We start from the raw sequence: 11,852 nt of genomic DNA on the forward strand, positions 1-11,852 counted from the left end.
CAGACCTCAGGACCAGCTGCATTGCATAATGACCACCTGCCCTGGTGCCCACCAATCCATCAGTGGAGACCCTGAAAGGACACACATGAAAAGCTGCTGCGTATCGCACTGAGTGATTCCCCCGGAATCTGCCCTAACACCTCCACCCTTAAAACCTTCCGAGGAGGACCCAGTGCACGCTCCCTCCAGGTAGCACATCGGAGCTTTTCTTTCCCTTTCCCCTGCCCCACAGGGGTCACCCTTACCTTCCCCACTTCTAAGCTTCAAGGGCCCGTCCTTTGCCTCTACCTACTGATTACTTACTCTGGCTCTGTCATTTTCTAAATAAATGTTCTCTTATAGTTTGAGTCTTGGCTGTGAACTCTTTCCTAGCCAGAACTCAAGCACCGAGGTTGCCAAGCCCAGGCCCAGTCTAACACACAGTGCCATTCTCACCACCACCACCAAGAGTCTGTGATGCAAAAGACAAAACCCCTGTACTTAGGAATGAGTAGCGGGGGAAGCAGTCACCAAATGCACCCTACAAACAGCGCTTAGAGTTGTGCCGAGTCCCAGGAAGAGGGGATGAGGGCAGGAGTCACCAGGGATGAGGCCCAGGCGAGAATAGCGCACTCAACGGGAACTCGGCACAGCCAGGGCGGAGTGCGGGCTCCGGGCTGCGGAGAAACAGGACGAGGTCGCCCCCTAGAGGAGGGGCTAGGGGCGTGGCTTTCCAGGCAGAGCCAGCGAGGCAAATTCCAGAAAGAAAACCGCTCCCTACACTAATCTCTGGAGTGAATCCAGATGGAAGCGCGCGGGCGTTCCGTAGGCAGGGACGGGACCTTTCGGGGCGACCCTTCCAGCGGCCGCGGCAGCAGCCACCTTGCGGGCCGAGAGCGCCCTCTGCCGGTCACAGCTTCAAGCCGCCGAAAGCCCCAACCCGGACGGGGAAACGGGCCAGAGAAGGGCCGGCCTCGGGCACTCAGTGTCCATGTCCCCAGCCCGGGCGCGCTACCTTGTCCACCTGGGCGGCTCGGAGCAGGTCTCGGGCCTCCAGGAAGGAGAAGACGTGCAGCAGCTCGTGTACGCCCAGCGGCGGCCCCATCGCTTCCGCAGTCCCAGGCCCGCCCCGCCTTCTCCGCGCTTCCGCCCCGCGGGCCAATCCGCGCCCGGCCCGCCTCTGCGTCCCTGCCCCAGGCAGAACCCGCCCTGCTAGCGCGCATGCGCCTCCTTAAGCCAATCCCGGGCCCGTCCGCCGCTTCTCGGCCCCTCCTCCCGCGGTGCGGTGGCCCCACCTACTCCGCCTCTCCCAGGCCTTGGGTTTGCCCCTGACTTCCCCATGGATCTCGCCTTTGCCCTGACCTGTATCCTGACACTCCCCAGACCCTCGCCCATCCCCTCCCGCTGACATTCACCCGCATCACTGGACCTTACAGTGTTCCCGAACCGGCATCTCTGGACCCCGCGCTGTGGTGCTGGCCCTGCCCCTTGGTCTCATCCCTTACCAATATGTGTGTCCAGGCTCCACCTCCACCTCACCCCTGCCCTCTACCTAACCTTTGACTTGGACCTCTCACCAGGTTCATACTGGCCTTCACCCTGACCCTCGTCCTGCCATGTGCCCTTATCCTGACCCTCTTCCTCGACCTTGCCCTGCTTGTCACCTAGTCCTTATTGGCACCTGTCACCCACCCTTAGCCCTCCTTCCTTCACCTAACCCTGATCCTGACACCATCACCGTGAACTTCATCCCGGCCCTGACCCTCACTTTCACAGTGACCCTCAGCCTCCCTCTTACGTTGGTGCTGGCACGTGCCCAGACCCTCGCCCTAACTGAACCTCGTGCCTTCCTTACCACGGTCCCTAATCTGGTCTCACCCTTGCCTTGGGCCCTGACCCTGAACCTCACCCTGGGTCCTGGCCCTGGCCACTTGCAGATCAGTTAGTGTAAGGGTGAGGGTCGTGATCAAGTTCAAGTCAGGGCAGGTCAGAGTCACAGTCAGGATGAATGTGAAATGAGGGACAAAGTAATAAGGGTCAGAATCAGAGTGAGGGTGAGTGTCTAGTTCAGGAAAAAATTCTATATTAGGTTAAGGATCTGGATGAGAAAGAAGTCAGTGTCAGAATCAGGTTCATGGTCAAAATCAGTGTAAGGGAAATTTTAGGGCCAGGGTTATGTTCAAGATCAATGTGAGAATCATGATCAAGGTCAGGACCAGGGTCAGGTTGAGTGTCCATTAAAGGATCAGTGAGAGGATGAAGGTCAGGGGTTATTATCAGGGTGAGGTAAGATTGAGCGTTGCACTCGGGTTGACAGCGAATGTCCAATTCTGTGTAGGATTCGGATCAAGGTCAGGGTGAGGCTAATATTCAGGGTTAGGGTCAGTGTCAGGTTATGGGTCCAGATCAAGGTTAGGATAGTCAGTTCAGGGTGAGCATGATGTTCATTGTCAAGGTCAATTAAGTCAATGTGGGGTTTGTTTTCTTTTGCTGCTGGAGTGAAGACCTCCCACCTTCACTTCTCTCTCTTGCATATACACCCACCTGGGTAATCTAAGACACACTTCCCTTGTCAAGGTCTGTACACTTGATCACACCTGCAAAGCCCTATTGCTATGTAAGGCAACATTTTCATAGGTTAGAACATGGGCATCTTTGAGGACTAAGCATTCTTCAACCTACCAGTTATTGTCAGGTTTAAGGTCAAGGATGGGTCAAGGTGTGGGCATTGACCACGCTGAGGATGATGGTCACTGTAATGATGGTCAAGTTTGATTCCAGGTCAGGTTCACAGCCAAGTGTGAGTCCAGGTTCTGCTCAAAGGTCAGTGTTAGGATGAGGATCAAGGTCAGGGTGAAATTGAGGTTTGGGTTAATGTCAATGCCAGGATCAGGGTCCAGGTAAGGTTTGACATGCAGACTAGTTTCAGATTCAAAGTCAGGCTCTATGGTTAGAGTGGAGGACTATGATAGTCCTTGTTAGAGAATTCAATCGAGGGGCAGGGATAGAGTGAAGTTGAGAGTCATAATCAGATTAAGGGTACCAAGAGTCTCATTCGTGATAGTATTGGGTCATGATCAGTGTAACAAATAGTCATTGTCAAGGGTAAGTCAAGGTCAGGATAAGTATGACAGCCATGTTAAGCATCAGGATCAGGGTCATGATGGGCATCAAAGTATGAATGCCAATCAGAGAGGGTCAATGTTATTGTGAGAGTGATGGGGGAGTTCATGAAAAAGGTTAAGTTCTATGTCAAGTGGGGTCATTTATGGTGAGGGTCATGGTCAATGCCAAGATCAAGGTCAGGTTTAGGTGGGTAAGGGTCTGACAAAGAATTGGGTGAGGGTGAGTGTATATGTCAGTCAGGGTGATGAATAAGGGTCAGGTTTAATGTAAGGCTTAAGGACAGAGTGACGGTCATGAAAATTGAGCTAGACATTCTGACACAGATGTGGCTGGAGAAACAGGCAGAGGCCCAATCCTGAAAACATCTTTAAAGACGGTCACTTTCCCCTCCAGAAAGCAACAACTGGAGTTTGTGTTTTTGGGGGGTTTTTTTTGGAGTTTGTGTTTTATATTCCCTCTAAAAGCAGTGACTGGCAATGTTAGTCACCTCTGTCTTCAGTGCTTACAGAAGTTTATTCACATGGGGCACAGAATGAATATTTTAATAAAAGAGTACTAAGAATAAATTTCTTTGATCTGCCTGTTTTTATCTATCCTTGAACCAACACCACTGTCTCAATTATTACAGCCCTATGCCAAGTCTTGGTATCTAATAGGTAAGCCCTTTCATCATCATTCTTCTCATTTCTGCTTCCTCCTTTCAACCCTTATATTTCCATATATATTTTACAACTGTCTTATCAAATTATTAAGTAAGAAAAACAAGAGCTGGATAGAATTGTATTGTGATTTATTGAATTAACAAGTGAGTTTCAGGAATGCCTGTCTCCTTCTCTAAGGAAGAAGATGGCACATCTGGTTCTGGCTCACCCTTCTCCAAAGGCGGAGATGTCTGTAAACCAGATTAAGGTGTTTGGTTCACAACCTGAGCCATACTTGGGCCTGGACTTGGGCCACGTCACCTCCAAAGGGAAGCTCCGTCATATAAAGCCCCTGAGGAGCCCCCAAGATTAGAGTAGCCATGAATGGGGTCACTTTCCCAGCGACCACAGAGAAGCAAGGACCAGGAGAGGATGCCACCTCGGCCACTTCCCTTGATAGGAATGGAAGAAAGGCAGACACCAGGCAGAACTACTTGGGCTTTTTTATAATAAATCTCAAAAACTGAAGTAGTGTTTAACATCCTTGAGAACAAAAGCAAACCCACCTCCCTTCCCACTCGGGTTTCTGAATTGAGGACATCCTACTCTGCTCACGGAAGGCTCTTCCAGGACGTGTCCTGGCCAGAAAGGCAGTGCCTGGAGCCGCAGCACCACGGCCAGCGCGGAGGTGGGCGCACTGCCCCTTTCTGATGGTAAGTCAGCAGCACTCAGCCTCGGGCCTCCTTCTCTGCTGGGGCTGGACATCCTCCCTGCCTGGCTGGGACAGGACCGGGTAAGGAGTGAGCCCAGAGTGGTCGTAGTGTGGCCATGGGTTGAGTCAGGCTGGAGCAGAGGAACAGGAGGCCCTGGAACACAGGCCAGTGGGGCCTGGTCCAGCAGCTCAACTCTCCGGGATGAAGGGCCGAATCAGTTCTGGGTTCAACAGCAGCTCCTCGAGGGGCTGGTCCACATGGAAGTCATGGACGTTGGAAGGCCCTGGGTGGGCCTTGGGGGCCAGTCCCCCTGGGCGCTGGGGAATTGGCAGCTCCGAAGGGTGGGCAGGCAGGGGGGCTGTGAAGAAGTACTGGTGCAGGAGGGCCTGGGGGCGACAAGAAGGAACAGCATATAGAAACCAACCCCTTCCCTGTCCCAGCCTCAGCTCACTTCCCTGAGCCGGGGAGACAAGTGCTGCCCTGCAGGGCTCCTTCCTTCCCCTGCTCGTCTGACTCGCTTCTGAGTGCTGACTGAGCATGGCTCCAGAGGCCGGGGGTGCAGCAGCACACAGACCTCCACGTGCCGGGAGCGGGGGACAATAAACAACACAGAGAAGTGAGGTAGTCAGTGTGTCAAATGACTAGAGCTGAAGCGGTGCAGGCTGCAGTGCTGAGAGGAGGCCCCTGGGAGGTGGCACTTGAACACAGACAAGAGAGATGAGTACGTGAGGCCCAGGGACAGAAGTGCACAGACCCTAGGACATGGGGGAGCCCTGGGGCCAGAGCGAGGTGACCGAGAGGGACAGGAACAGGCAGTCAGAGGTGACAGCCCCCAGCCTGTGACTCCTGTGGGCCACTAGGACCTGGGCTGTCCTCTGAGGGAGCTACAACAGGAGGGCCCTGCAGAGGGTACTGGCCTGTCTGGACAAGGTCACGACCTCTGCCAGGTGGGAGCAGACACTGAATGGGCAGGAGGAGACTCTGGGAACAACGGGGCGGGGTTTAGATGGAGCGGGAAGTGCTAAGTTGGTCTCAGGATGCTCTGAAGGCACGGTGGACATGGCGCTCACCAGGAGCATGCATGAACACGCTCTGCTAGTGCCAAGGGGGGGAGGGGAGTGGTACAAGCCACAGAGACCCTGACGCCACAGGCCCATGGTCCCCCTTCCTTCCCTGCCTCCCTGCCACAACCCGTCCTGCTGGGTCCTTCTCTCCGGGCCTCTGCTCATCATCTCTCATGAGGAAACACCTCCCGTGCCTTAACCTATCCTCCAGGAAGCCTGACTCCCACTGCCTGGGCGCCCTGCCTCACCACAAGGTAGAGACCCCACAGGGATGGGGCCATGACCACTTGTTCGCTCTGGACCAGGCCCAGGACAGTGCCTGGAATATGCCAACGCTGAGTAAATACCTGCTGAAGGAATGAAGGCATGACGAAGCGAGTCACCAGTAACCGGAGGGGCTGTCTTCTGTGAGGTGGGCACGCCCTTCCAATGGGCCACCCTTCCTGCCCGCAGCCCCTCCGGGGTCTGCTCAAGAGAGGCACGGCGGCTCCGAGCCCCCATCACGCCTTCTCAGGGACCTTGACCTCCTGAGTCCCATGAGCGTGAGTGAGGAGGATCAGGGCCACGGGGTCACCCTACCTGAGAGGCTGCAATGCGCTGGCGCGGAGGGTAGAGGAGGAACTGCCCCAGCAGGTCCAAGGCCTGGGGAGAGGCGTCTGGCAGCACCTCTCCTAGGGGCACAGGCGCCTGCTCCTCGAAGGAGATCTTGTTGTAGTCGGGCAGCTCCGTGATCTCCTGAGGGGAACGGGGCGCCTCAGGGCCAGCACTGCCGCCAGCTCCCTGTCAGTCCTTGCTCCCTGTCGCCCACCTGCTCAGGCTACTGGCTGCGGCCTCAGCCACGTGTCCCACCCTCACCCCATCGCCCATGTCTTCACTCCCTCACTCAGTCCCTTGTGCCTCCACCCTTTCCAGAACCTGCTCCACCCCCAGCTTGGAGAGACTGCAGGTGCTAAGGGCAGGCAGGATGGGACAGAGGACAGCAGGGAGGGGGGAGCCCCCAAGCTGGGCCAGGACAGTGGTCTGGGATTTCAGGGAGGCATGGGGCCAAAGGAGAGAAAGTACAGAGAGGGGAGTCACCAGCTACCAGGGGGAATGAAGGGCACCTCCCCCCTCCCTTCCCCACCAAGGGCCCCTGCTAACTGGCCAGATTTGAGGGCTAGGGGTGCCCAAGATGCGAAGTACACAGCAAAGCTGTTCGATGTCGTTCTCCCCTGGGAAAAGCGGGGACCCGTTCAACAGCTCCCCCAGTATGCAGCCCACGGCCCTGCAGATACAGAAGCCAAACAGTTCACAGACTCACACCACGGGCACCGGTCTCCCCACACCAGCTCCATCGTCTCACACGATGAACAGAGGTCTACGCATACCAGCTCCATCACTCCCCACTGCAGACACACGTCTCCTCACACCAGCACCCACCTCTCGGCGCATGCACAAAGTAGCCAAGAGGGCTCACAGCTAAGACCGAGCCCCCAAACAATCAAAGACCTCCAGCCTACAACACAGAGCATAGCCCCCTCTCCAAGCATCTCTCAGCCTCAAATCCACAACACACAATAACCACTCAACAGTTCTGCACCTTCTCAGAGCTCCCCACTCTGGGACACACAGCCACCTCCTCACATTCTGCGGCAGGTCTACAAACAGCCACCAAATCTCAAACTCTTAGGCATGTATACGCCACTCTGTCTCAAGTGAGGGCTCAGAGATTTACTACCCAAGGACCCAGGCCTTGGGATCGCTCAGGGCCATTGCATCCTGGGCTCTCCTTCCCTGCACAGTAGCTAGACGCGCCACACCTCAGGAAACTTCCCACTGGGACAACCACTCCGATCCCACCCAACCCCCATCCAGCTCCAAAAAGTCCTGGAGAGGAACATTGGTCCCAAACTCCTCAGAGATACCCTAACTGGGGAAGAGAGCCCAAGGCAACCCAGAGCTCACAGCCCGAAAATACCCCTAAGCGGCTGAGCTATCCCAATGCCCAGGAGGAAAGGTGACTCCTGGACCCACATTCCCCCCTTGCCCAGCCCACAGTCTCACCACAGGTCGACCCCCTGGTCATACTGGCGGGCACCGTACAGGAGCTCGGGGGCTCGGTACCACCTGCAAGAGAAGGGTGGGTGGTCACAGCCAAGTCACCAGTCTGACAGGAGGCAGCCCCAGAAGGTCACCCTGGCCCCCATACCCGCCTCATGAGCGATGTCTGGAGAGGCCCAGAAGCCTCTTTTCCCAGGGGGAGGCATGGGGCCTGTCCACTGCTAGGTCCTGCCTGGGAACCGGCCCTCCCTACCTGGTGGCCACCTGGTGTGTATAGAGGCGGCTGCCGTCTGGGGAAAAGACCCGGGCCAGGCCGAAGTCCGCTATCTTGAGCTGGCCCGAGGCGCTGATGAGCAGGTTGGCTGGTTTCAGGTCCTGAGAGCACCAAAGGAGGCATCAGTTTTTCCAGTGCCCCAAGAGGACCTTGGGGGCTGGCAGGCTGAGCACCTGGGTCAGCCCAAGTCCCCACCCCATCCCCGACCCGAAGGACCACACCCCAGAGGGCTTACCCACAGGCCCCGCCCCCTCAGTCCCCCTCTCTGGTCTTGTCTTCTTCAAGGGCTGGTCCACCCCCAATCCAACGGGCCCTCAGGCCCCACCCCAGCCCCTGCTGGGACTGACCCGATGCACGATGTTGTTGGCGTGGCAGAAGGAGACACCTTTAAGGAGCATCTGCAGGTAGCTCTTGACCTGTGCCTGGGCCAGCGGCCTCTGGGTGTGGCGCACCACCTCCGCCAGGTCTGACAGCATGAACTCGAAGGCCAGCACAAAGCCGGCCCCGTGCGGGAATACGGCCTTCAGCTGCACCACCTGCAGGCCGGGCATCCGGTCAGCCCCCAGGCGCACAGGGCTCAGACTCTCTCTGGAACCCCCAGCCCCTGCCACAGCAGAGGACAAGACAGACAGAGGAGGTGACGTAAGGTCTGAATGGGGACCAAGGAGCTGGGCGCCCTCTTGTTGTTCCTGCCTCCTGAGAGAAAACAGGCTCCCACTCTAACACTCCACTCACTCAGGGAAAAGGAGGTCTAAGGCCACTTAGGGCAACATCTGGTTCCCCCACCCAGCCCACAAACTGGAAAATCAACACACACACACACACACACACACACACACACACACACAGAGTCAAGTCTCCTCCGATTTCCTCTAGGGCCATTAAATCCCAGCACCAAGAAAAGGCAACCACTACTCCTCAGAACTGTGACAGCTGGAGACACGTCATATGTACTGAGGGCCCACAGGTCACAGGTGTTGGGCTGCACAGGAAGGAGCAAGAAAAGGGGACCTTAAGGAGCTCCCAGCACAGGAGGACAGACTACTGACAAATGGTTCTAATGAGGACAGAAGAGAAAGAATGGGGTGGGGTTGATTATACAGGGAGCTGGACAGGAGCTCTGGGCAGGAGACAGCAAGCACAAAACCCTGAGGCAAGAACAGAGAGGGAGGGACATGTACATGTGGGAAGGCTCTCTGCTATCTTCTGCCCCAAAGCCTAGATGGTGCTTGTCCTGGGAGTGTCATTTAAGCTGTGTTGAATGAATGGAAAAAGAGGCTGGAGGGGGGTGGGAGCAGATGGTGACAACGCTTTCACTGTGAAGACAAGCCACTGGGAATGGACAACTCCATCTACATGTTTTTGACTGTGGGGCAGGGCAGCAGTGGGAAGGCTGCTGTAGCTGTTCTGGTGAAAGGCGACAGTGGCCTGGGCCAGTGTGAAATCTACAGTGTTTTAAAGATAGAACCTCAGGCCTGCTGATCACAGGATGCAGGGCCTCGTCACCAACCTCCTGGTGGCCACACAGGGGCTGTCAGCAAGCCCTTTTACTCCCTCAAAAAACAAGAATGGCCTTACTGCTATTTTTCTGATTTTGAGGCGAGGACATAGTCATTTTACAGAGTGAAACACACACATACATTCAGATAATACACAAAATTACTTTTTAAAACAATTTTTTTAAAATATATTTTATTGATTTTTTACAGAGAGGAAGGGAGAGAGATAGAGAGTTAGAAACATCGATGAGAGAGAAACATTGGTCAGCTGCCTCCTGCACACCCCCTACTGGGGATCGAGCTTACAACCTGGGTATGTGCCCTTGACCGGAATCAAACCTGGGACCTTTCACTCTGCAGGCTGATGCTCTATCCACTGAGCCAAACCAGCTAAGGCCAAAATTACTTTTTAAAAAAACAAAAAAAAGGAAAATCCTACCTACTAAAATCAACCTTAGAGTATATTCCCCCAGATTTTACAGTAGGTACGGCACACAGACACACATTCGCATATACACACATACAATGTTTTCATACACAACCGAGATGACAAACAGTTTCAGAGCATGCCCTGTCACCCAATATATCATGAAGAGCTCCAGAGATTAAGGAACAAGTCAGGGTCTCGCTTATCCAAGGTCGACCCGTCCTTGTCACTCCCAGGGAAGTTGAGCACATTCTGCACTCCTGACATGGACAAGAAAGAGAGCCAAAGAGAATGAGGCTGGGCTATGAGGAATCCTTCTTTATGTGCCATAGACCCTCCCAGTCCTGTCACAGCACCAACCACACCAGCTGGGCCCTGTGGCTTCTGTCCATCTCCCTTACCACACTTAACTTCTCAAGAGCCTGGTGAGGGCCAGTTTCTCCCGTGTTGCCAGTGCCCAGCACCGGGCGGGGCCTACAAAAGGCCCCAAAGTTAAAACATCCAGACTCCTCAATCAGACCCGGTCCCAAGCCTCCACAGACAAGCCGAGCCCCCATTTGCTGGTGGCTGGCCCTGCTCCCCTGGTCTGAGAGAGGTAGATCCCGAAACCTCCCTTGCAGAGTAGCCGAGAAAACTCAGACGGACAGTGGAGGTCGAGCAGTTAACCCAGCCTGCAGGACATAGCAGGAGCTCAATAGGTGGCAGTGATCATTACCACTAGAAACCACTGAAGAGTTCTGAGAAATAAGGCATACGTTCGTGAATGGATGGATGAGTACAGAAAGAAGTGGATGAACAAGAAAGTGAATGAGTGAGGAATGAAGTAGTTTGGTAAATGAGAGTGAATACGTGGGCAAGAACGGAAGTGAGGGTGGGGAAGCACATGAGCCAGTAGAGTGGGTGCAGGTCCCCCGAGTGGGAGTGAGCAGAGGGCGGGAGGAGGTGCCCGGCCCCCAGCCTCACTCACATACTGATTGTCCTCGATCTCCTGCAGGGCCTTGATCTCCCGCAGGGCCTGGTTGGGGATGCCATCCTCCAGCCGCCGCAGGGCCACCTTCTTGAGGGCAACGATCTCTCCAGTCTGTGCAGGACAGAACGCAGACACTGCCACCCCATGGCCCTGGGAAAGGCTGGCGAGGGGGTGAGAAACGCGCCCTCTGGGTGGGACGCGGAGGCCCGAGGCCCTCGTGAGGATGGAGGGTGCCCCCATCCCGTCTGAAGGGAAGTCACACAGTTCAGAAGCATCCTCAGCACGCTCCTGGGGACACGTGTGGGATGCGGCGGGCCGCAATCTGGACGCCTCCATCCCCACCCCTTAAAGGTAAAGTGATGAGCACACGCGGCGAAGAGGAGAGAGGCGGGGAGGCCGGCGCAATGGCCCACGCCTGGGTTCGGAAAACAGGTGCACCTCACAGAGAAAGGAACGGGAGCCAAGGAGGAAGGCCCGGGAGGCCCCCGGGGCCCAGCTCACCTCTACGTGCTTGGCCTTGAAGACGATGCCGTGTGCGCCCTCCCCGATGCGCCCCAGAATGCAGTACTGGTCCATCGCCCGCCCTCCGGTGCCCGGACCGGGCTGCCTAGCGACTGGGCGGCCTCCAAGCGCCGCGGGCGGGCGGCCAAGTGCAGCTGGGGACGCGCGCGGGCCTCATCTGCGCTTTCCCCGAGGCCCCCGCCCCCACGCCGCAGGGCGCTTCACCCGGTGGAGGTCACCCGCGAGCGGACAACGCCAGCCGCCGAGCGCGGAACAACCGCAACAGACCCCAGCCCGCCGCTGGGAGTCACCTAAGGAGATACGCAAGGCACGCCGGGAGGGCGGGGCCTGGAGGGCGGGGCCGCGGGCTGAAGGGCGGGGCCGCGGGCTGAAGGGCGGGGCCGCGAGGGTTAGGAAACTCCCAGCAATGACGGTGAAGGGAGAGGGCCAAGGCTGAGTGGTAGAGGGACCCTCAGTGAGGCCTCCCTTCTGGAAGGTCAAATGGCAACATACAGAGATAACTTTTTAAAAGTGCAAACTACAAAAAGAGAAAGAAAGTACAAACTCTGACTCAGAAAATCTATGAATAAGGGCTTCTCATGAGGAAACATTTAGAGG

The 11,852-nt window shown here is 56.1% G+C and overlaps 2 protein-coding genes across 4 annotated transcripts in view; both read right to left on the bottom strand.

The window, feature by feature from the left end:
* Positions 1–1,097, bottom strand: part of LOC138998893 (F-box/WD repeat-containing protein 12-like) — a 30,295-nt gene extending 29,198 nt beyond the window's left edge. For both annotated transcript variants that reach the window (XM_070400940.1, XM_070400941.1), the window contains exon 1: positions 995–1,097. In XM_070400940.1, coding sequence (XP_070257041.1) covers positions 995–1,084 — 90 coding nt within the window. In that variant the 5' untranslated portion in view covers positions 1,085–1,097. The remainder of the gene's footprint in view (positions 1–994) is intronic.
* Positions 1,098–3,883: 2,786 nt separating this feature from the next.
* CDK20 (cyclin dependent kinase 20) lies at positions 3,884–11,535 on the bottom strand. 2 transcript variants are annotated; one of them, XM_070401014.1, is made up of 8 exons: positions 11,235–11,535; positions 10,731–10,844; positions 8,185–8,373; positions 7,817–7,938; positions 7,567–7,629; positions 6,706–6,787; positions 6,103–6,258; positions 3,884–4,845 (listed from the first exon to the last, which is right to left on the bottom strand). In XM_070401014.1, exons 1-8 carry the CDS (start codon positions 11,307–11,309, stop codon positions 4,648–4,650), a joined length of 999 nt encoding a protein of 332 aa, XP_070257115.1. In that variant the 5' UTR covers positions 11,310–11,535; the 3' UTR covers positions 3,884–4,647. The 2 variants fall into 2 exon arrangements, with proteins under 2 accessions (XP_070257115.1, XP_070257114.1); XM_070401013.1 differs by having other exon boundaries at positions 6,664–6,787.
* Between the last annotated feature and the right edge of the window lie 317 nt (positions 11,536–11,852).

The sequence above is a fragment of the Myotis yumanensis genome, unplaced genomic scaffold (assembly GCF_028538775.1).
Source record: "Myotis yumanensis isolate MYYU_CA2020_CCGP unplaced genomic scaffold, mMyoYum1.0.hap1 SCAF_21, whole genome shotgun sequence".
Classification (NCBI taxonomy): domain Eukaryota; kingdom Metazoa; phylum Chordata; class Mammalia; order Chiroptera; family Vespertilionidae; genus Myotis; species Myotis yumanensis.

What these genes read in the sequence shown, in the direction of transcription:
- CDK20 (XM_070401013.1), bottom strand. Translation starts at nt 11,309, where the DNA reads ATGGACCAGTACTGCATTCTGGGGCGCATCGGGGAGGGCGCACACGGC. An exon ending in ACACACCAGGTGGCCACCAG is followed by an intron (nt 7,630 to 7,816) that starts GTAGGGAGGGCC and finishes CTTCTCTTGCAG; the next exon opens with GTGGTACCGAGCCCCCGAGC. An exon ending in GACCAGGGGGTCGACCTGTG is followed by an intron (nt 6,788 to 7,566) that starts GTGAGACTGTGG and finishes CTGTATCTGCAG; the next exon opens with GGCCGTGGGCTGCATACTGG.